This window comes from Eucalyptus grandis, chromosome 1, assembly GCF_016545825.1.
Source record: "Eucalyptus grandis isolate ANBG69807.140 chromosome 1, ASM1654582v1, whole genome shotgun sequence".
In the NCBI taxonomy this organism is placed as follows: Eukaryota; Viridiplantae; Streptophyta; class Magnoliopsida; order Myrtales; family Myrtaceae; genus Eucalyptus; species Eucalyptus grandis.
In genome coordinates this window covers 5810158-5834850 of record NC_052612.1, presented here as the reverse complement: position 1 = coordinate 5834850, position 24693 = coordinate 5810158, and the positions used below count along the sequence as shown (strand labels likewise).

Here is a 24693-nt window from a genome sequence, read left to right as displayed (position 1 = left end):
GAAAAATACATATTAAAAAATGAGATGAAATCGTGTGGACCGCCACATAAGCATTCTTCATTGAGAAATGTTATCAAGAGGTCATTTGGGACATTAAAAATCGTTTTCCCATTTTGAGACACATGCCTTCATTTTTAATTCGAAAGCAATCATATATTGTAATCGCATGTTGTATTCTCCATAATTATATTCGCGACCAAGATAAGATAGACAGGAACTTTGCTTTATATGGAGATCGGGAGCATCCATTTGGACCTACACAAGACGATGTTGTAGATGATACATCACATGATGAGGCGGCTGAGATAAACATGATCAGGAAAAATATTGCAAATATGATAGCAAGAGATCACAATATGCAAGAGATTCCATGACTTTTTATTTCCAACTTTTGAGATATGTTTTTGTTTTTTAGTGAAAACTTTTGCAATGTGTTTGTAAATTATTATGAATACATTTCTATTAATAGTATTAAGGTCATCCAATTCTATCTCCATGAGCACAAATGCCATTGAATGTATCATAAATGTGAACAAACAAAAGAGAAGCAAATTGTAACTATTGTAAAGTTGACACTTCAAGACCTACAAACCGCCGTCTGAAGCTTGCATCCTAGTCAAGAAATAAAAAAAGCAAAAGAGGAGAGGAAAAACACCTCCCTTCATCAAAATTAGCCACAACCTTATAAGATTATGTGAAACACGAAAATGAAATAGTTTGTAATTTGAAAGAAGCAAGGTAAAAAGTAGCATCAAGATGGGATGCATCGACAACTCAAAATGACCGAGGTCTTTACTAAGTGTTTTAGGAGCATACTATGAACTAAATGCATAATGACAGAAAAGCCACACCGTGCATGCACCATTCCAATAGTTGGAAATTTCCAACCCCAACTTGACATCCATGTCAAGATTAGAAGACTAAAATCCCCAAGCCATGCATGCACTAGAATTACAAATTTTTTTTTTTTTTAAAGAGTAAAAACTTAGTCCCAAGGAAATCACTACAAATTCAATATGCCTTATGCTTTTCGCAATATTTTCTATACCAAACATTAAAATTCGCAAAAAGAAAATATATTAATCTAATAATATTTTGATCTTGTCAATTTCATGTAATATCCAATCTATTCATTTTTCTTATTTATTATTACTTTTTTTAAAAAATAAAGTTTGGAATAGAAATTGGGTACGCTTATCAAACAGTTTTCGTTTTTCTCGTTCCGCAAATAGAAATTTTGTGCAGTTATCAAACATGTTCTTTTACTCAAAAATTGTTTCTGGAACGTAAATAAAAAGAACTATTTTTGGAAAAAAAAATTATTCCCTAATCAAAAACGTTGTCATGCACAGCCTAAGGCCATGTTTGTTTAAATCCGTTTATGTTCCCCAAAACACAAATTTTTGTTCTTTTGTTCCCCGGAACAAAAAAGAATAGAAACACGTTTGTTTACACTTTTGTTCTTATGAACAAAAATCTATTTTTTTGTTCTTGGGAACAGATTTGGAATGTAAAAAAAAGCAAAAAAACTTGTTTCTCTTTACCAAAAAAAAAAAAAAAAAAAAACTTGTTTCTTATTCCTAGTAACAATTCCGAAAAACACTTCTTTTTTTCTCTTTTCCTTTGGCCGATCGCCGGGCCTCGGCCATGGTCGACAACCGACCGTCGAGGGTCGGAAACCTCATCGGAGCGTCGCCGGCCCCGGCGAGGCTCGGCCTCACCTGGCCGGGCGAGCTCGAGCTCGCCCAGATCCGACGAGGCCGAGCTCACCCAACCACCGCAAGGTTGAGCCTTGCCCAGCCTATGGCGAGGCTTGGCCTCATTAGGGGCTGGTGAGCCTCGCCGTGGCTAGATGAGGCCGACGACCGGCCAAAATGAAGAAAAAAAGAAAAAGAAATAAAAATATTAAAAAATTAAAAGAAATAAAAAAAAAAAATTATATAAGTTACCAAACGTGTTTGATGTTCTTTTTTATTCTAAGACATAAATTTTCAGATTCTAAATACGTTTTTCTATTAAAAATTATTCCTAGAATAGAAATAGAGTTTTCTGAAATAATTTTTTAACAGAAATTTTACCAAAAGTATTCTTACCAAAATTTTCAGCTTTTCAAACCCCCTCCCCCTCTTGTCCAAAAACAAAAAAAAAAACCCCTCCCTCTATTGGTTCAGCCCAACTTTGATCTTTCGAACCCATCTCTTCATTTCTTTTTTCAGCCCACCCTTTGTTGCGGCCCCATCTATTTTGCTTCTTCTTTGAGCCCATCCGAATTAAAGGACTAAAAGCCCAGCCCACAAATTCCATGTTCAGTCCCTCATACACGCGCGCGGCCGAAAAAGATGAAGTGGGGCGTGCAGTGACGGTGCGAGGACGACCGAGAGAGAGAGATCCGTCAGTAATCCATGAGTGACGAGAGCGAAGCTTGAAGCTTCTAGACTCCATGAGCTGGCAGGGGCTTAACGGAAAATGTTCCCGAAACCCATCGCCGGAGCTCGCCGTCGGTTTTCAAGGACTCCGGTCAAGGGTCATTTCGTGAGCCAGCCTTTGCTCGTTCGGAGGTCTTTCCGCAGCTGAGTAAAATGCCCAGCTTGTCGTCCTCCACTCTCGCCGAACGAGACCTCGACTCGCCTGAAAAACCAGGTACGAAACACCCTCCCTGCACGCTCCCAGTTACCCTTATCTTCGATCGAGAGATACACATTTGAGTCGTTTGATGTTTTTGATGAAATCTGGATAAACCGAAGCAATTTCATGACTATTTGTAAAGTTTTTTGAAGTTAACGCGTCATGTGTGGACCAAGGAGCGTTGTAGATTTGAACTTTAAACCCATAATCATCAATGCAAGCCCAATTCTCTTTATTAAAAAAGAAAGAAAAAGAAACCAATTTTAGGTCCAGTCATAATTTTGATCTGAATTTTTTTATCTCAAAATAATTAGCAACTTTCACTCAAATCCTGAGAAAATATTCAGTGGTTCGTGCGCGCAACGTCATCCGCTGACGTGGCGCGCACATACCACTCAGCTTTCGACACCTGTCCTGGGGGACCCGTTGGAAAATGAAAAGAATCGCTCGGCTCGGCTCGGCTCGGCTCGGTTCGGCTTGGCGTGGGACCCACAATCTGGTCAGGCTGAGGAGAAAATCAGGCGCCATTTTAAAAGATTTCGGACTGAGCGAGGTTTTCTTCTTCTCTTTCTTCGCGCCTCTCACTCTACCCTCCCCCTCTCTCTCTGACGAACAGGACGCGACCTCCCAGTCGCTCTGTGCCCTCCCTCTTTCCGACCGGCGAACCACCGCACGGGACCGGCGAGAGGACCGCGACCTCCCTCTCTCTCTGCATTCCCTCTTTCCGACCGACGAACCACCGCACGGGCGAGAGGACCGCGAGCAATCGACGGACCACTGCACGGGACTGGCGAGAGGACCGCGACCTCCTCTCTCTCTGCCCTCCCTCTTTCCGACCGGCGAACCACCGCGAGAAAATCAGATGTTTTTGTAGAGATCTCCCATCGTCGCCTTCATCTTCTTCCCCCTTTTTTTTTGTTTTGTTGTTTTTTTTTTTCCCTAGTGTTCTAATGGTGGATCTGGAGTTGCATATGAAGGACGACGTGATGTCTCACATCAACCTCGACGGCTTCTTCGGCGACCTCCCTGAGACCGGCGACGTCATCGGCGCTTACTCCTCGACGATCGCGTCGTCGTCGTCTCCAGACTCGGGGCTCTCGTGGTTCGACGAGATCGAGAACATTCTGATGAAGGACGACGATGTCCACGTGCTTGCTGAGCCGGGGGCTGAGCGGGCCGTGCCGGAGGGACTCGAGCTTCCAGCGGACCTTCGCTTCCCCGGCCCCTCGCCGCCGGCTTCTCCCCACCTCCTGCAAGATGCGGCAGCGCGGCCTTAGGTGCTCCGCCAGCTAGCTGATTTCCTCGGTTTCCATGGCGCCTGTTCGGGATTCTCAATTTCTTTTTTTTTTTCGTGTGTGGATGACTACTAGTTCTGGGAGCAGGAGGCCGCTGGTCAAGAAGGCTTCGCTGGATAGGCTGCCGTCGATTGTGGTTAATGGAGAGGGCGAAGAGGACGCTGCTTTGGCGGAGAGCGTGCGTAGCGCTGATTGGGAAATTGTGGCTGATGATTCTGAGGACGATGATTCCGATGGAGTCGTGATTGATGTGGAGAACCAGAATGCTGATAGAACAGAAGCTTCCGATGGTACAGCGATGGAGACAAATTTGGTATTTTTCTTGTAGCATTTCTAGTGCTTTCTTGGGAAATTTCTTTTTTTTAATCTGTCTGGATACGCGTATGCAATGTTCACATTGGTTCTAGCTCATGAATATCTCACAAATTAAGAATTTGAGAGCATGTTTCCTTCGGGGAGCTGCAATTGTTTTACAGCTTCAAGCACAGTGACACTATTGATGGTTGATGTTGCAGTGTCGCCTATCCTATATACGGGCTTTACTTTTTGCACTATAGCATCAATGTGGTTGAATTGCAATACATCTACATTGCTCAATTATTAGGTTGTTCTTTCCTTAAAATTAAGGGCTTAGTTCACTTGCCCTTCCTTTTTTGTTCTGTTAGGGACTAGAGAGCGAAGGCTCCACTTGCCTCTGTAATTTATTTTCCCGTCTGTTTTACCTATAGGAAATATGCTCTCATTCCTAGTCTTTTGAATATCTGTACATGTTCTTATATGGTGTGAGTTGTTACTTCTATAGTAGGCCATCAATAGTTCTTTAAAGATATATTATTAATTCCTTCAATTTTTGTGGCTTCAAGCACCATGTTTCGTCAATGGAGTAACTCTCACCACAGTGAGGAAGATGACTCGCTGCAGTTTGAATCTAAGGTAATTAAGATTTCAAAATTACAGCGCTTGTAAGGACTGGACATTTCGCAGAGCGTATCTCCTTGATCGATTGCTCATATTTATCTGATTTCCATGGCTGACCATGTGGTTGACCTAAGTCAGTAGTTTTTCTGGCCACGAGAAACCATGAAGTGGCCCTTTTTGCAGATAATACTTTACTATCTGTACCCCTTTTTGCAGATCATGGGCATTGGAGGCAAATGACATGAATTGTTTCAACATCCAATTTCAGCTGGATTTAGTCTTTGGAGATTTACTAAAAGAAAGAGGCAGGTTGCTTTCAACATCCTCACCCCTGGAGGATTTGTCCACTCGAGGATCCAAGGTATGTCATCTTTGTGAACTTACTCCCCTGCAGTTAAGTTGCAGTTACCGATATCCTTTTTCCTGCCTTTGTCATATAGTGTTGTCCATTGGCATGAGATAATTTGTGCAAGAAATTTATATATATTATGTTCCCTTAATATGCTCTTGTTATCACATTAGTTGATGCTTTATGATGACCTTTTGGTCAATTGGCACGATCAGGTGTGGGTTGTTGTCCTTAGTGGAATGGGTATCGCATTCTCTTTCTATTATGTACTCTGAAAAGAAAAACATTAAACAGCTCATTGGTCAACTATCACTTGATAATAGAAGCTAGAAATTAGTTCTTAGTACATATGGTTACCTGAATATTTTTCTGCGCGCAATTAAGTAGCTATTATCACCGTGGAGAATTTGTAATCTGAGGCCTCTGCACTCTTGTTCATATTTTGTCAGCAGGCTATCATTGTTTTAATTAATTCTCTTGAGGTTCTTATGGTACCTCTGATGCCTAGTACTGTGATCACAGTGTTATCTGTGGGTTTGTTGCCTGGCTATACTATTGATTTGTTGATCATTGTGTTAAGATTTTCCTTTGGAGTTAGCTGGTTAAAAGACCCTTACATAAACAGACTGAAAAGTTAGCAGCTTTCTTGTTCTTTCAGCAGTTTAATTTGAACATGGGACATGTTTTTCTTGTGAATTACTAAATCCCATTGCTTTTTGTTTTGAGCTTTTTTTGCCATCAAATTTTACCTTTTTGGAAGAACTCATTAGACCTTGGTCCTCATTGATGCAGTAATAAACCAAAGCTTGCATATCTTTCAAAGATTTTGATTGCACTTTTAAGCTATGGCGGGTCCCTAATGAACTTCTTTTGGACATGGTGGAGAATGCTCTGGGAGATGCAAATAGTGTCTTCTCTAGTAAACGAGCAGCTCCAAGAGGTAGTATTCTTCTGAACTTTTGGACTGTTGATGCATAAGTAAAAAAATGCATCTCTATTCATCTTTGCTGGTTTTACTTCCGTTGGGTGCGTATTTCCTTCAATTGCTATTTGATGTGTAAACATTTTCCCTTGTGTTTTCCTTTTGTTCTTTTACTGTATGAACAGTTTCGGTGAATCACGGTGAGAAGGATGGTTTCACTGCGGCCAGAATGATCTTATCTGGGATTCCTCTGGACGAAACATACCTACAAAATCGTCTGTCCATCCTGCTGAATGATGAAAAGAAGAGTTTGAAAGGAGGAAGGATTCCTATTCCAGATTCTTACTATCTAATGGGGACAGCCGATCCCACAGGAATTCTTATAAGTGATGAAGTTTGTACAATTGGTGGATTATGAAGTATGAGAACATCCTTTTCGCCTCTTGAACTATCCGCTCATCGACTTTGCTGGAGATAAAAGAACCCATTGCTTCCCGGATGCCATTGTTGGTCTGAAAATCCATGATGACCTTACTGTGGATCCTTCACTGATGAAGGGGAATAAGAGCATGCTCGATTTCAGACACTTCCTTGACCGTGCTTACCAGCTGCGGATAAAAGGTTCAATACCAGACAAGGAGCAAGGGGTACAGCTGAAACTGAATCGATCGGCTTCAGTGCCAACTTTGGGGCGATCGATGAAAATTAATAAAGACGATCAGAAACACCAGGTGAAGAAACCAAAGCTAGTGATATTATCGCACAGTGGGTCTAGGGCGTTAGTTAACGAAGACTGCTTGGATAAAATGGCAGAGGATATGGGGTTCAGAGTAGAAGTTTTGCGGCCTAAGTGACCGACTGAACTGGCGAAGATGTATCGCTTGCTTAATAAGAGCGAGGTTATGGATGGTGTACATGGGGCTGCTTTGACCCACTTCCTTTTCCTGAAGCCTGGTTCTGTGCTCATCCAAGTCATTCCTTTAGGGACGGATTCACCAGCTGAGACATGCTTTGGTAAACCTGCTAGAGAGCTTGGTCTCAAGTATATTGGCTACAAGATTTCGCCTAGAGAGAGCTCACTGTATAATGAATACGATAAAGATGATCCAGTCCTTACGAATCCAAAGGGTCTGACTAGGAAGGGATGGCAATACACTAAGGAGATCTATCTCGACAGACAGAATGTGAGCTTGGACATGAGGAGATTCCACAAGCGGCTGCTTCAAGCCTATGACTATTCCTTCAAGAAAATAAACGGGCAAATTAGCTACAATCAAACAACCGGCTTGTTTAAGCTTTGCTAACTACTTCCTTCTCTTCACCTTCCTTAAATAATTGTCGATATTTCTTTCCATTGACTGAATGGTTGAAACTTGAATAAAGTACACTCATCTGTGAATCAGTTTTTCAGGTTCATCATAAACTTGTAAAGAAGGCATTTTTAACAATTTGGTGAACTGGATGACTTGTTAATGATGCTCCTCTTAACCTTCACGTCTGTTTTCCTGACAGTAGCACTTTTGGGTAAATCTAAGGCAATGGCCATCTGCTTGTTTGCATCTTCAACTAAATTAAGATGAACTTCAAAGATGGGCATGGGATCCTGTTTCAGAAAATGAAACATGGAAGTTGCTATAGTTTGTGTGTTTTTTTAACTGACTAGCCCCTCAGTTACATTGGAGGTTTATAACTGAATAAGTAAACTATGTATGATCCATATCACGCAAGGTATCGTTGGATAAACTGAGGTATCTCGGTTTCAGGGCCTGTGAAGCTATTATAATCAACTATACTAAAAACAAGAACACTTGATTCTATAGTACCACATTGGCGTCATGTTATATGAATGTCGTGCTATAATCTTCGATTTTTAGCTAGCTATACAATAGAAGAGCAGCCGGTTTATTAGCAGAGGCACCTGTCATTTCCTCCATTTCTGTTAAAAGATGCCGATAGCTTTGATGACTTAAGTCAGATTCAGAGAACAATGGGCAAGAGCAGTTTGAAAACATTGCCATAGAAATTTCGGGCATTATTTGAAGAACTTGTGTCAATATTTACATAAGCAGTGTGTTAAACCAAAAATTGCTATTGCGTTTGTCGGCTAACTCTTCAGTCTTTCCCTCGTCAATTCTCAGTCTCATCTATCATGTCAAAACTTCAATCAGCTTCGAGTCAAAGCATCACTTCGCTGGTCATTGAACACTAAATTTCGCCATCTATAGCTACAGCCAACGCTTTGCTATCGTAGATGATGGGTGGACTGGAGGAGGCGTCTTGGCATTCCTTGTGTCTCTTACATCTTATTGAAGAAACAAAAACAAATAATCAGATGATGAACATAATGAGATGAAATATATACTGTGAATTAAATTTAATTATGCTGATTCTGCTTACTGGAATTAGTGGACTTGCCACCCAGAGAAGACCGGCGAGACTGATCTGAACCAGCACCTGTTAGTGATTGTCTCCTAAGTGTCCGTGTGTTGGCTGCAATTGCCAATACTCCATTATTAATGCAAGTAGTAGAGCCTCTGACAAGTGAACGAGCTTCTGTCACATTTCTTTCGTTCCTGCAGTTGCATAGAAACCAAGTCTTAATGGCAAGATAATGATGTGAGCAAATTCTCATATTACCCGTCATTTTGGAATTTTTCAGTTGCATTTGTGTATTTCATACCATACTAAATTTTTCCAATTCAGTGTTAAGACTAGATAGTTAAATATTTCACTGACCTCCTTTCAGATCCATTGATGAGCTTCCTCTCTATGGTGCGCAGCGATTTCCTTATGTGAGATTCCTTGCCATTCATGCTTTGAACAAGCAAGTTGGGCATTCGAGGATCAGTACAAAGAGTGCGCTCTCCTTGCATAACAATCTGGATCTCATTTTTGCCAAATCGACAGATCCAGCCCCCTACAAGTGTAATGTTGATTATTGTCAGAAAGGCATCTGAAGCATAGAGATTACCCAAGTACATTTACCTGCTCTTTGAGTTGCATGACCTCACTGGTCTCTTTGTTCATGCGTGCAGCACCAAGTTCAACCATTGAAACTCTCCGGGCAAACTTCAAGGTACTCATTGATTCCCCAAATGAATCTCTCTCAGGGTTCACATGAGCCAGCATCAATGTCTTCGCATTTCCTCCTGAAATAAAATGCATAAAAGCAATGTCACCATTACCCAAGGATCATAATCAGAGTATCTCAATTCTATGAAATGCTCACTCTGGGAATTAGTAATTTTATCCTAAAATGAAGCTTCAATGACACCTGACAAAGTTCAAACTTCAAAATAGGTACCTAGGGAATCTTGCAGCAGAAGCGTAAGTTTGCTATTGCAGTAAGGTACATGGGAGTTTTTCTGGGCCAAAGCTGTGATAACATCTCCCAGACAAGACAAAGACTGGTTAATGTACTGTGCCTCCTTCAGTCTCTCTCCTGTGACTTCAGATCTATCTACCCGTTCACTTCCTGCAAGATCAACCAAATGCAGGCAACTGCGGAGGATGGATCCAGATACATCTTTCCCTTGAACATGTACTGTCAGCACACTGCAAGGATGCATCCCAGGGACATCAGTATCACTCTCTTGAATAATCTATCTATTGGAAACTACATCAAAATTTATACCAAAAAGAATGGGTAGGAAACTCTGCCTGTCCAAAATCTGACCTGTGAGACTGGCTACTTCTATTGTTCAGTGCTGTAGAACTGACGACACGATTCACATCACCAAATTTCATTAGGTTGACCACATCAGCTGTGGACTTGACAGAATGCATGGTAGCATCTGGAAGGCTCAAGCCACCGTCGCTGGTACAGCTTCGAATCTTTAATTTGTTTAATTTGTGCATAGTCAAGGAACCCAAATTTACATTTCAGAAACTTAAGCTTTCTTCAGTCTTTTTATCTACTTATTTGACATCAAATGTATCTATATTAGACAGAATAATCCATTTCAAAGGATATCTTGAGGATGCTGAATCCTCAGCAAGGAGATCACGCACTTGCTCATTATATATTTCAACCATCTGAACATGAATATCATAAGTTATAATGTCCTTCCTTCTGTTAGACAACTCGAAGAGATCGTTGAGAGCCAAGTAATTAATCCCCATGTCCTTTGTCAGTTCGCCTGATGGACCACTCTGCAATTCCAAAAGGCAATAAGTAGTTATTCCTCAAATCAACGTAAGCAATCTTAAGCATCTGCTTAGATTGAATTATGTTCATGCTTTGCAGGTAGATATACGAAATTAACAGTACATCCATCTAACAGCAAGGAAAATGCACACTTTTTATTTTACACAAATTATCTAGGAGCCTAGGAGGTGATCTGGCACAAAGGTTGGATCTACTAAAGCTACACTTAAGTTCTTACCATTGTATGTGTTTTACCTGATCTAGTTTGACCATAAGCAAAGATGCAGACATTGTAACCATCCATAACTGATCTAATCAAAGGTTGAGTATCCATGTACACATCATCTGCAAAGAGGGCCGCATGGCGAAAAACAATTTACATTGTTATTTAGGAGCTGAACATCAACTTGCAGGACAATCACTTGGCCAACAATATAGCCTTAGACAGTAAGATGAAGTGTAACAATACCTTGAGTAGCAAGTGGACTGAAAACCCGATTAAACTGAAACACTTTCCTTCCATCTCTATGGGGTTTTGAAGGGTCAACAATCACAAGTGAACCATCTTCTCCAATAAAATCTACCACATTTTTGGCTTCCGCATTAAAAATGTGTCTAATTCTGCAGTATACTCGTATATTTCCTGTAAAGATTTTTGTCAAATTAAACTCGTAACATTGGAAATAAAACAACAAAAGCTCCTTTACTTAAAAGCAACTGACCCATGGACAAGCATATACTTCTGCGATAAATGCGTACAGCTCAAAAAATTGAGTTATGCGATCCAATTCACAAACAAATAACTCTCCTTGAAAAAAAAAAGCTGACCTTTTAAATCCTGAACCATGTTGTAAAGGTTTCGATTTTCCTTCACCACTTTATGATATCCAAGGGCAGCAGTAGACATCTCCTGGACTTGATTGCCTGATCCATTGGAAAAGCAAAAACACATATTAATGCTCAGGAAGCATGTCACATCTAGCTTTTATTCTCCTTAATAAAATGCAAAAGCAAAAAAAAAGATCGTAACAAGATCCCATAGATTCATTCTTCAAGTTGAAATTTGAGATTTATTGCCAAATCTTAGAAAGCATATTAATGACAATGGCCTCAATCTGAGATAATAACATTCAGTGGAGGAGCTGTAATAAATAAAGTATATAGACGACACTCATCTAAAATGGTTGACATTCAATGCAAAAGGACAAGGAACATGCAGCTCCATGTCCTAAGCCTCGCCTGTGCTCAGAAAAAAAGAACTAATTAGACTACTCCTTTTTAGTCTACTTTTCCTACCTAGCTGTTTTAGATCTGTCTGAAACTGGAACTGCAGATCTTCAAACTCCCTTTTTGTCTTCACCAACAAAGTTTTAAGATCCTGCAAGATGCAAATATTAGACTTTCTCGTCCTTTACAATTGTTGACGGGAACATGAAATCACGTTAACGTAAAGACCTTGCTTTATTAGTCTATCCTGCAAGCAAGTTTAAATGAAAATTGAAAATATCTATTATAGTCCCAACCACCCTTACTAAAATCTTTTATCAAACAAAATCTTTCCAATTCAATTTGCAAAAATCGGCAAAAGAAGTCTGCGAGCTTTTCTTTCCTAAAGATTTTCTGCATCATATAGAGAGGCACTCACCAAAAGTTCTTTCTCTTGCATCTCAAATACATTTCAATGATCGCAGTTACCCTCTTTAGAACATGTTCTGCAGCACTATGAACAAGAAGAGTGCAGAGGCCTCAGATTACAAATTCTCCACGGTGATAATAGCTACTTAATTGCGAGCAGAAAGATATTCAGGTAACCATATGTACTAAGAACTAATTTCTAGCTTCTATAATTAAGTGATAGTTGACCAATGAGCCGTTTAATTTTTTTCTTTTCAGAGTACATAATAGAAAGAGAATGCGATACCCATTCCACTAAGGACAACAACCCACACCTGATCGTGCCAATTGACCAAAAGGTCATCATAAAGCATCAACTAATGTGATAACAAGAGCATATTAAGGGAACATAATATATATAAATTTCTTGCACAAATTATCTCATGCCAATGGACAACACTATATGACAAAGGCAGGAAAAAGGATATCGGTAACTGCAACTTAACTGCAGGGGAGTAAGTTCACAAAGATGACATACCTTGGATCCTCGAGTGGACAAATCCTCCAGGGGTGAGGATGTTGAAAGCAACCTGCCTCTTTCTTTTAGTAAGTCTCCAAAGACTAAATCCAGCTGAAATTGGATGTTGAAAGGGGGAAGAAGATGAAGGCGACGATGGGAGATCTCTACAAAAACATCTGATTTTCTCGCGGTGGTTCGCCGGTCGGAAAGAGGGAGGGCAGAGAGAGAGGGAGGTCGCGGTCCTCTCGCCAGTCCCGTGCAGTGGTCCGTCGATTGCTCGCGGTCCTCTCGCCCGTGCGGTGGTTCGTCGGTCGGAAAGAGGGAATGCAGAGAGAGAGGAGGTCGCGGTCCTCTCGCCGGTCCCGTGCGGTGGTTCGCCGGTCGGAAAGAGGGAGGGCACAGAGCGACTGGGAGGTCGCGTCCTGTTCGTCGGAGAGAGAGAGGGGGAGGGTAGAGTGAGAGGCGCGAAGAAAGAGAAGAAGAAAACCTCGCTCAGTCCGAAATCTTTTAAAATGGCGCCTGATTTTCTCCTCAGTCTGACCAGATTGTGGGTCCCACGCCAAGCCGAACCGAGCCGAGCCGAGCGATTCTTTTCATTTTCCAGCGGGTCCCCAGGCCACGTCAGCGGATGACGTGGCGCGCACGAACCACTCAATATTTTCTCCCTCGAAAGACATCGGGGGAGGCCCGAGAGTGACCAAGCCAGAGAGAAGAAAGAGAGATCGGGGCGAGATCCGAGCGGAGGGGGTTCGATTCCAGATCAGAGAGAGGGAGAGAGAGCCGCGGGATTGATCCCCTTAGCTTGTCGTTGCCACGGGCATCACCTGCCACCACCCCCATCAACCAGCTGTGAGCCCTGCTGTGTTGAGCTCGCCAGCTCAACGTAGCTGCTGTCATCCCCCAACACAGATCTGTGGTTGCCCCTGTGCTCGAAGCCCAACGCAAGTTGAAGCCCCGTCATGGAGTCACCCTCTGGGTCGTGTCGTCTGAAGCCGCGTCGTGCCATACCCATAAGGTCAACTGGCGCTGCTCACTACGGACAAGTTGTGACGAGCTCGACCACCTCCATCCGCCGCCATCCGCTACATCTCGGCCCGGACTGGCCAAGCAACTAGCTACTCGCCGCCACTACCCCTTGCGTCTCAACTCGGACTAACCGAGCTTGTTGCTCGCTGCCGCTGCCCCCTACGTCTTTGCTCAGACGTGCCCTTGGCCGCGACCGAGGTAAAGTCGACGGTTACAAGCCAAGTCGGGTGCAAGTCTCCAATTGGGTAGGGTTTGGTCCTTGGGCCGAATTAAAAAATCATGGGTCTGTTTTAGGGTTTGGGTCTAGCTTCTCTAGGTTGTGGGTCGGGCTTTGTTTTTCATTTTTCCTTTGTTTTTTGGGGTCACCAGACTGGGCTCGCCAAAAGGGCCCAGTCAGGCCGCGGTTTCACCGTTTCAGCAACCCGGGTCGGTATTGACTTGGAGATCCGACTCGAGTCCCTTTCTAATATAATATAATAATATTATATTATTATTAGTACTAAAAATAATAAAATAAAAATCAGAAAAGTAAAAATGGTTTATATTTCCACAAAATAGAAAATCCCAAAAATATTTTATTTTTTCCAAAAATAAAAAACCAAAAAAATTAGTTGTTTTTCACAAATACATGGAAAATCCTTGAAAAAAAAAAAAAGTGTTTAATTTCTTGGAAGCAAGTATTAGCTTATTTCCCTCATTCCAATTGTGCCTTTGTGATATATGGATTTCTATTTCCTCAATTTAATTAGGAATTGAATCCTAAAATTTGTAATCGGTATAAAATGTTGTATAAATGTTTTACTTGATGTTTAAATAAGATTAGGTACTTGAAGGGTATTAGTGATTAACTACTATAATCAAATTCTCGATCCTAGTTCCTTTAATTGGGTAAGAGTGAAGTATTTCTCTTGATATTTCACTTGAGTTTTTAATTGACCAACTCAAAATCAATTAGTGGTGGCTCTTATTTGAAATTAACTCATAGGTTAAAAACTTGAATTATAAGTCATAAATTGGTCGGCTTGAAAGAGTTTGGGCTAAGCCTAACACTTAGCAAGCCATTAGTCTGCACACGCCCGCCTAAGAGGGCGCAGAAAAGAGAGGTCGAAAGGGTCACAACATTCACTGTTTAAAAAAAAAAGAAAAAAAGAATAGTCAAATGGTCAAATTCCATGTGACTGTTTGGCTACATAATTCAACTCCTCTTTCTTCTCTCATTTTTACCTTAATTTCTTTCTCCTTACTTATCCCCTCTCTTGTAAATTCTCAAAAATCTCAATTTCTATATCTGGTATTTTTATTTTTCGAATTCACAATGGACCAAATTAGCAACATTAGAGATAAGCAAATAGAACCGATTGAACTGGACCTAATCGGCTGATTATGGGTGATTTCAAGGTTATCAGTCCGATCCTCAATTCTATAAAATTAGAATCCATAAATCTCGATTTGGTTCCCGGTTTCACGATAGAATAGGGCACGAACAAGTCTGACACAAATAAAAAGAGTTCATGGAAGGAAGGTCTTCACAAGCGACAAAAGAGAAAAGCAAGAGGGAGAGAGAGGGAGAGAGCATCTTCTTCCCCTCTCCCTCTTCCTCTCTCTCTCTCTCTCTCTCTCTCTCTCTCCTTCCCTTTGCCGACTCCGCACATCCTGCAGCTCTGGCGCCTCGCTCTTGTTCTTGCCCTCGGCCGAAACCAAGGAAACATCCAGCGAGTCGTAGCCTCCCGTCGCAGCCACCAACCTCCGGCGGACACCACCTGTGGCCGTGGTGATGTTGTTGCTTTCTGCTCAGTGCCGCCCAATTCTGGTGAAGATCCCTGTTGGCCGCAGCGACGTGCTTCTTGGCGTTCCTGCCTTCTGATCCGACACGTCAGTCCAGCCGCCAGACATTGGGACCGAAGCTTGTTCTTGCATTTCCTGCCACCGCGCCCACGATCGCCTGAGATTAGCATCGAAAACCCAGTTCTGTGTGTCCTTCCGACGTCGGCAAACCCCAACGACAACAGCAAGCAGAATTGGCGGAACGCTTCTCGCCTCCGCTAGTCCGCCCGCGCCAGTTCCGACGAGTCTTCCCGCTGACTTTGCAGCTCCCGGCATCGTCCTCACAGCAGCCGTCAAGCTTCCAGGACGCCAGCCACCGGTTCCATTACCCACTCGGAATTGGACCGGACCGGTTCCAGGACCAAATGGTCGGATTCCTGATTCCAGAGAAATGAGAACCAGTCCTACCGGTCCAATTCTCGATTCCTAGATGAGAATTGGACCGCCCAAGAACATATCATGCCTAAGTGATAGTACCCAACCCACTTCCTAAATGGCTTGCCAATTTCAAAAAAAATTTCGTAGGCGAGAGCCCAATGTTTGGAAAATGTTCAACGTCATGGATCTCTCCATTGGTGAGAAGTAGTGGTGGCAAAATGGGTCACACTATGGGTCGTATATGGGTTATGAAGGATGTATGGGCCCATTATAGCGTGTGACCCATTTTAAGTTCAATTCTAATATGGGTCGAAAATGGGCCACACGCTGTGACCCATTTTCGACCCATTTTCAAAACCTAAAGTCGTAAAGCGAGTCGCGATCTTCGACACTTCGTGACTTCGTCAGTGACCCATTTCGACCCACCTCCGCCGCTCGCCTCTGTCGCTCTCCTCCGCCACTCGCCGCCTCTGCCACTCGCCTCCGCCACTTGCCGCCGCGGCTAGCCTCCGAGTCGCCTCCGCCGCCCGCCTCTGGCTCTGAGGCTCGCCTCCGTCGCTCCCTCGAAGGTCGACGAGCTCTGTCACCCACCTCCTTGGCTCTCCTCCGCGGCTCGCCTCCGAGTTGCCTCCGCCGCCCGCCTCTGAGGCTCGCCTCCGCCGCTCCCTCGAAGGTCGACGAGTTTCGTCGACCACACCCACGAGCTCCAGCTCCTCGTCCTCCAGAAGACCCACAACCTCAACCGCTTGTTAGTTTTGTTTTTCAGATTCCGATCGGTGGGACGAGGATTCCGATCCAGTAGAGATCCGTGCGTTTCCATGTCTCTCTGTGCAGGCCCCGCTGGAGCTCGAGATCTTTACAGGTTCGTCCCCGTTCTCTCTGGCTTTCTCCTCGTACTTTGTCGTGTTTGGTTGATCGATTTCTTTCCTCAATGTTGATGGCGAAGCAGTTTTTGCTGCCAGATTCATCGTTCCTGTAGCGGAGTGATGGCTTTCCCATTTCCGTTTTTTTGTTGATTTTTTTCAGTACCAGCTGCAAGATCTGTGTGTACTGCTTTGAAGGTGCTTGCTTGGATGCACACTCTGCTGATAAAGAGTGTGCCCATGTTGTGTCACCGGAAAGAATATTTTCCTTGTGGAAAACGATGTACATGGATCAAATGTGTTCATTGATGTACATTACTTACTTAATGAGTTTTTCTTATAACTGTGTAACGAGTTATTTGTTATAGCAGTATGTGCCATTGCTAATCCCGAATTTGCCAACAAATAGTTGTTCGGCTTTCTCCCAGCTGGTTGTTTCACGCACACATTCTTTGTATAAACGAGGTGTATGGATTTAGTATTGGGTCCACGCCCATTCGACAGACTGTTGTTTTGATTGGATTTGATTCTGTGATGTCTTAAATGGGCAAAGTAGTTTATTGAGAAGCAATGTCTGCAAAAGAAGAAATCCCTTTTGTTTTCTGAAGGCAGTTGTTCTGTTTACCTATTCTAAAGGAAAAAAAGGGGCTCTGACAAGGAAAATTGTCTTGCAGAAATCAAATGAGATGGAACTTAAGGCTTCGTGGGATCAGTACATGGATGCAAATGATCGGTGGAAAAATAGCGATGCTCAGATTCAGGTGAAGGCAGAGATCAAGGTTTAGAAGACATGCTTTGTTGTGGTTTTTCAATATTCAGATCGCTCTTCTATTTTTTCCAGGGCATTTGAACTTCTATCCTATGCAGAGTGGCCTTTTGAAGCGCATCAAAGAGAAGGAAGATGAGCATGACTCATTCGAACTTCAAATATCTAATGTTGATCTATCTCATATAGATGAGAGGGAGCAGAGCATGGTAACATAGTGGTGCTTAGCTCTTCTTGTGGGTCCATGCATGTTAGAGGCATGATACACAGATCTAATCTCTCTCTCTTGTATGTGCAGTGAATTGAGGTTGAGAGGAAAACAAACCAGCTTGCTGGAAGAGAATTTGAATCTAACATACGGCAGAAGCAGAGTGAGATTTACAACAATGAGCAAAAAATTGAGGCCTTTCCTCACGAGGGCGACCGGTTCTTGCTGCCAGCGCTTCGTTTGAGCAAGAGGGTGGCGAGTCTGTCGATTCTTGCGGTCCTGCTAAATGGGTGTGGCCCAAGCGCCTCGGTGGCGACGTTGCGACAAGAAGTGGAGCTGGAGAGGTACACAGACTCTTCACTCTCCTCAAACCTTCTTCTTGGGGCAATCGATTATTTGGTAGATAATTTGGTTTTTGGTAGAGTTGCTGAGAATTGTGTCTTATTGAGGGGAAACATTGAAGTGAAGTATCTTTCTGCAGTGCTGAAGAATTATTCCTTCGTATGCATGGTGACAGTATGAATTTCTTACTCAAAAGGCTGGAAATGTTAGCTTCATATCTTAATCAAGATGATGAACTCATTTGTGAGTAAATAATTTGACCTCAATAGTATGCTCACTTTAAATAAGAGAAGCATGTGCATAGTCTAAATCTTCATAAATAGAAGAAGAAAGCTGTCTGCACGGCATGTGCTGCAAGATTATCCTCAAAATCTAGTAACAGGACGGGCCACTTAAAGAGGCACCAACACAGATACATCTCTGAAATGGCCAAACCGGGGGTAGGTGTTTGCTGTGATGATAAGATGTATGTCTGATCAGTTTGGTATCTTCAATTTTTAGGTTGTACTTTTTCTATGAGATGCATTTGTCTAAATCTGAGTTTCATGTATTTTCATTTCAACAATTGAAATTTGTGGGGTGTGATTTGATTTTATAATAAGAAACATTCTTTTTTTTGTCTAAGTCTGGATATTATGTACTGTCTCTTCTATATTTTGTTATTTTACGGTTGTCCCAACTTGAGAGTCCCTATAAAAACTAACCATGAAGCAGGAATGATTTATTACTACTATTGAAATTCTCTTTATTGTTTTGATTAATTAATGGAATTTATAGTTATTTCCAAAAAAAATTATATATATATATTAAAAAAAAAAAAAAAAGGCTGAACACCCGGGGCATAATGTTCCCGATTCCCACTTCTAGCTCCGAATTCCACAGTATTTAATCATTCTGCTAATTGCATCTATCTTTTGGGAGTCCTTTTTCAACTCCACCAATGGGAATCGTCATCCATGAGGACAAGAATTTGGGGATAACTTGAAAACATAACACCATCTGTTAAAAGTATTCCATCTTAATTAGCAGAAAACACAACCTGAACTAAGGGGGAAGAAAAAGCAGGACCCTCAAAACTAAGACAGCAAGAAAAGTATGGAACGAAATAAGTTTCGCTTCTCTCCAAAAGCCACACTCACAATACTAAATACATCACAAGCAAAAACACACACGTACACACAAACTTCTCGCAAATTATGATCGACTATGGAAGCACATTTTTGGAGGGAAGTCCATCGAACACATCAAGCAGCTATCAGTATAGATTGCGGGATTGCTGCGTGGGGATGGCATGTACCCAAAGTTGGGCTCGTTGCCATCCTTGTCATTTGAGAAATCAAGTATGGACGACAAGCCTTCCTCTACTCCTGCCTGGAGCTGATGGGTTGATGTGGTGTTGCAGTATGATGAAATGTCACCCAGTGGCTCAATCTCAGGGAGTGATTCCCAGAACTCTTCACCTGACTGCTGCATTCAAAACAATCTAGATCTTATAAAACAACTCAAGTACTTTGCATTTTTTGTTGCTGAAAAAATCTTGAAGTATGAAATGAAAATAGTCCCACAGATGATGCTTATTTGCTAATAGGACGGGTGTCTCTCACCTCAGGTTGAGCGTCAACAGCTTCATGGTCATCAGCAGCTTCATTGTTATGATTGTTACAGTAGCTCGAATGGTTCCCTTCTTGATTGACATAGGTCGGAGCGACACCCATAATCAGTTTGTTGTCCTTGTTGTTCTTTATCCTACACGCCACATAAGGCATTCTCTGTATATATATTCATGAACAACATTAGTGATAGAGAAAAAAACCCCTAACTAAAAAGGCGTGTCCCAAATGTTATTTATAACCAATTGCGTTGTGCAACTGAATGAAAACTGAAATGTTACCTCATTTTCATCATGATCATTGCCCAAAAACTTCGGGTTTAGGTGATACTCGTACATGACCCAGCTGGTCCTTTTGCCTTGACGCATACTGCTTTCATGGAACACTAGTGTCTTCTTTTCTCCCATCAGTGCACTACTCTGCTCGCTCACGATGGCACATGGGTAGCCCGTCTGTTTCCAGTAACCGGTTTTGGTTCTCCGGTTCGACCGGTTGCCTTTCAAGTACTTCCGCTTCAAGGAACAAAACAAAAACAGCTCCTTGCCACCGAACATGTCACCAAACCGAGAGGATAATTCCTGAGGCTCGAGATCGTATACATCGACCTTTGGTAGGATGATGGGGTGGTCTTTGTCGGGTGGCTGTTCAAGAATCTGGCGCTTCAGGTAGTGCTCCAGAAACTCCTCATCGGTGGGAAGGAATCTGCATCCGGGAGGGAGTGAGCTCAGTAATCCTGCGCTTCGGTTCAGCATCTTGATCACCACCCTGTGCAAGCAGAGAGAGGAAGATCGAGACGAAAACGGCTCAGATTTTGTGGGTCGATTCGAAGTGAGCAACGATTAAAGAGTGGCTTGCCCAATTTATAGAGGGAAGCCAGTATTGAGTCGTTCGCTAGACTTGCGTAGCTCTCTGGTTGTCTCTTTCATGAAAAATGATTATTAAAATTATCGTTTATATCTTTATTAAAATGAATAAACAAAAACTATTTTTATCGTTCACGAAAATATATTTAAATATAAATTATTGTCGGTAGTAAAAATATTTGTACTGACTCATTATTACAACTCGTATAAGCGATTTTTTTTTTAAGGAAATATATTTGCAATCATTTATTATTTGGAAAACAAATAGAGCCTAAATGTTTTTTTACCGTACATTTTATAGTTAGATTGCCCAATCCATTCATAATCAAGAACATTCCATGCTAAAGTCTTGTTAGAAGGGGAAGCTGTTTTATCCCAATCTAAATTTGTTGTTTTCAGTCCATAAAAAATGTTTTCTATAAATCAATTAATTTTCTGTTATCCTAATACCGAAAGGTTAAAAAAAAAAAAAGTCCAGAAATAATTTTATTTTTAAATAAACGGATCATTAGACCATCATATATAATAGTTTCTAGAATTTGATGAGGATGCTCTCTGTTCCGTCGAAAAAAGTAATTTCAGCTTAAGGTCTTAGTCAAACAAGTAGCTTAACGGGAAACGCCTTGCGATGGCGACGGTATCATCGTCGAACTTGTAGCCCCAAGAGAAACGCGTTGCGATGGCGTTTTTGGGTACGTTACTGCTCCCACAGCATGTTTCATTGTTCGCTCGCTTTTGATTACCTTTTGATGAATTTCTAATACATCTTACATGTGATAAAAAAAGTCTGTGGAATGAAAGTTTGTGGTCGAGCCACATCGTCGTAAAGCTCCATGTCATCCCCTTCTCTTTGCATCATCTCATCTAATCTGATATAATATTTCTAGAACAATAAATAAAAATTGATTTGCCTTACTTGTTAATTTAGATGTAATTCGATATATGTAAGCCAATAGATGTAGTCTCACCAATCGGGAATTTTTTTTTTCTCTTACGTATTATTGAGGTATGATGTTTTTATTGATTATTACATAAGAGTTATGAAAATTGAAGAAAACATTAAAAAAAAAAAAATTCTTAAACCTATTGTGTGGCCGCAAATCTCGTCACGAACTTTCCATTTTGACAGATTTAGTCCTAAACTTTTTGACGACTTTCTAATGTAGTCTTAAAGAGCTGATGTGCCAGTCCAATCATCCCAGTTATTTTACGTGGCATGAGCGGCAACTAACATAGACAAACGATGTTGTTTTGCAATTTATTTTACAAATTTGATGACTTTATACTCTCTTTTTTACCATTTTATTTTTCCTATATGTCTCTCTTCCCTACGCCGATCACCGGGACGTCGGCGATGGTTGGCAAGGACCAACATTGGCTATTGTCGAGGCTTGACCATGACTGGTTCATCTCACCGGCCCTCGCTTTGTGGCCAAGAATATCCTCAAATGCCCAATCTTTCTGGCCGGTCCTCGCATGTTCACACATCAATAATTATTGGAGCACACAATTCATATTTGTGAAGAGAATGCAGAATTGTGGCGCTTTGAACCTAAATTTTGAACAAATAAGACTAACATGCTTGTCACTCGGGCAACCTGTTTGGGTTGGACTCCAAATCTTTAATCAATCTAAGAATGTGGAGAAAATTAATGGCCTGAGAGTGATTCCCATCTGCTAATCTCAATCAATCACCCAATTACACCATACATGAAAGAACCCATTAGCATGTCAGTTAATTGACACCCCGACCCTTGGAGTGTCAAAACTTGGCACATGGAGTGTCAAAACTTGGCACAGGGGGCATTTAAGTACCAAAAGTTAGGAAAGTGATACTTAAGTGTTAAGATTAGAGCAAAATAGATCGATTAAGTGTCAACGGCGAGACAAATGCAAAACAACGTCGTTTTGCATTCTAACATGGTTAGAGAAGTGCAAAAACGATGTCATTTTGCATATTTACATGGCTAGACAAGTGCAAAAACAATACCGTTTTGTTGACGTTGCTACATAATTAATATAAATATTAATTAAATTAAATTTAAAAGTAAATTTTTTAAAAAAGATAAGGATTGCAGGTGACGAGGGCTTAGGCCTCGTTGCCACCTCCCCACTACCGACAGGGGCCCAGCGACCCCGTTGACCCTTTCCCCACCATTGTTGGCCCTTCCCGACGACCTTGTCACCCGCAATCTTCATCTTTAAATAAATAAAAATAAAAATTTTTAGTTTGATTAATATTTATATTAAAATTCAAATAAGAGGATTTTTAATATAAATATTAGTTACATTAAATCCTAATTTAAACTAAGATATTATCTTAATCTAATATGCAATTTATCTAATATGCAATGACATGCAAAGAATGCCCTAATTCAACATGATATACCCATGATGATTTTTTTGTGTTTTTATATTAATTTCGAAATTAAAATTTCACATGCAATTCAAATAATGATAAAACTAACCTAAATGAATGCACTTTTTTTTTTTCTAAATTCGGAATAAAATCCCTATTCTAGATATGCAAGATAACAAGAATTATTCCAAAACAAACTAAATCCTAATTAAAATATTTTTAGATTTTTTAGTGGTTTTAAAAAAAAAACAAGCAATTATCAACTAAACATTAAATCTAAACAATCAAGATATTCAATCAAATAAAGGATTAAAATAATCGAAAAAATAACCCGTTGTCTCACAGGTCAGATTAACGATTATCTTAACCCTAATTATCACGACAAAAAGATCAAAATAACTAAAAATCTGATCCGAATTCTTATGGATCAAATTAATAGTTATATTGATTCAACACTTAAAATACTACCGACAAAATGCCCAAAAATTAATATAATTAAAAAAATGATCCAACGTCGGACCAAATTAATAATTATATAGTTTTGGGCAAAACCTTAAGGATAATGCCTAAACTATACAAATAATTAAAATTGACATCCCATGTTCTAACTTAAGCAAAAATGACAGCACTTAAAATAACTAGATAAATAAATAAAAATAAAAGATAAAAAGTAAATCACCTAAAAGGAAATTAAAAAAAAAAAAGGCAACAATGGTGGACGGCGCCGGGCGGAGGATGGCCGGCGTCGAGCTCCGGCGAGGGCACACGGGTGCACGGTGAGGAGCTCCGGCGAGGAGACTTAGAACGGAGGTCGGGTGTCGCTCGGGCGTGAGATGCGCTGCTCGGGCTGGCCGGGGGCGACGAGGCCGTGCAGGCCGCCGTATTTGATGGCGTCGGGGAAGGTCCGCCGAGGTTGCGAGCTGCGATTGACGATGGCGAGACACTGGGCCGGATCGCGAGCGGGCGACGGCTTCGCGGCTGAGATGGCGTCGGGCCGTGGAGGTGTGCTTCGCGGGTCGTCGGGTGGATGTGTCGAAGGTAGGGCGAGGGCTGCGCGGCGGTCGCGGCTACGTCGATGTGGGGAAGGCGGCTCGGCTGTGGCACGGCTCGGGCCTACTCGCGGAGGGTGGAGCGTCGGATCTCGCGAGCTGCAGCGGCGGCGGGTGAGGAGTTTTTTCTGCAGTTTTTTCTTCCTTTTTCTGCTCTTCTTTTTCTTTTTCGACGAAGAGAACCCCCACGGATGGCTTCACTTTGCTTTACCATACACAGCCCTTTTATAAGCGTGAAAAATGTGATCTTCGGATATTTCGAAGATTTCTATAACCTCTTGATTACAAAAATCTTTTTATTCTCCTTATCTCCTAAATATTTTCTACTGATTTTTAAAGATAAGATCACATTTCGATTTTCTCAAATTCCAAAAGATCCTCATTTCAAATCTCAATTTCAGAAAATGGGCTTGGGCCAATTTGTATTCTTCATGGGCTTAGTCCGACCTGTTAATTTAAAATTCAAAACTACCAATTCGACCCATCCACCACCGGTCCAATAAACAAATGTAAAAAATGCAAATTAAAAACAAATGCACCTAAATCTATATGCTATGCAATATATGTTTTTTTTTAAGGGATAAAATTAACCCCTAATTTTTAAGGCGATAAATGACTAAATGGATTGCCAAAATTTAGGTGTCAGTCCTCACCGATCGGTCACGAAGAGCGTCGGTGACCTAATCTACTCCAACAGCGTCTAAACTGGTTCAGCTTTCAACTGGTTCTATTTTGCTTCACTATAGGCGGTTCAGCCAGCTTTCACAACTATTCCCTACTGTCCGGATCTAGTTTTTGGCAGTTTGTGGAGGTTTGATTGAAGTTTCGGCAAAAAATACAATTGATTGACTAAATCGCGATAAAATATAATTTCTTGGTCTCAAACCTCGTGAGGTGAGGCCGAATTAGCCAGCTGAGGCTAGGGTTCAATTTTAAGTAGATACATGATAATTAGATGTTAGATGATAGATTTGGATGATGATTTGCTACAATTGAGTATTCTTGAATAATGAAC

At 41.5% G+C, this 24693-nt stretch overlaps 2 protein-coding genes, 2 long non-coding RNA genes and 1 pseudogene across 6 annotated transcripts; 3 read left to right on the top strand and 2 right to left on the bottom strand.

Moving 5' to 3' along the window:
• Positions 1-2385: 2385 nt before the first annotated feature.
• Positions 2386-6279, top strand: LOC104452629. The gene is made up of 6 exons (XR_005548491.1): positions 2386-2640; positions 3242-3902; positions 3996-4233; positions 4784-4853; positions 5055-5199; positions 5980-6279. It is a non-coding gene; the product is annotated as an uncharacterized LOC104452629 (long non-coding RNA).
• A 7-nt stretch (positions 6280-6286) lies between these two features.
• On the top strand, positions 6287-7557 carry LOC108955972 (annotated as a pseudogene).
• Positions 7558-8201: 644 nt separating this feature from the next.
• On the bottom strand, positions 8202-12489 carry LOC104424963 (kinesin-like protein KIN-14L). The gene is made up of 13 exons (XM_039307288.1): positions 12409-12489; positions 11902-11976; positions 11553-11634; positions 11085-11180; positions 10726-10899; positions 10495-10601; positions 10083-10261; positions 9786-9950; positions 9414-9664; positions 9095-9258; positions 8846-9026; positions 8507-8682; positions 8202-8411 (listed from the first exon to the last, which is right to left on the bottom strand). The coding sequence occupies exons 2-11, from the start codon at positions 11920-11922 to the stop codon at positions 8919-8921; spliced, it is 1347 nt and encodes a 448-aa protein (XP_039163222.1). The 5' UTR covers positions 11923-11976; positions 12409-12489; the 3' UTR covers positions 8202-8411; positions 8507-8682; positions 8846-8918.
• Positions 12490-16049: 3560 nt separating this feature from the next.
• LOC108955924 lies at positions 16050-18421 on the top strand. 3 transcript variants are annotated; one of them, XR_005549262.1, is made up of 4 exons: positions 16050-16480; positions 17156-17242; positions 17349-17456; positions 17546-18421. It is a non-coding gene; the product is annotated as an uncharacterized LOC108955924 (long non-coding RNA). The 3 variants fall into 3 exon arrangements; XR_005549258.1 differs by having other exon boundaries at positions 17323-17456; XR_005549259.1 differs by having other exon boundaries at positions 17156-17260.
• Positions 18422-18991: 570 nt separating this feature from the next.
• On the bottom strand, positions 18992-20159 carry LOC120294957 (NAC domain-containing protein 83-like). The gene is made up of 3 exons (XM_039316110.1): positions 19689-20159; positions 19402-19566; positions 18992-19264 (listed from the first exon to the last, which is right to left on the bottom strand). The coding sequence occupies exons 1-3, from the start codon at positions 20157-20159 to the stop codon at positions 18992-18994; spliced, it is 909 nt and encodes a 302-aa protein (XP_039172044.1).
• Positions 20160-24693: the final 4534 nt, after the last annotated feature.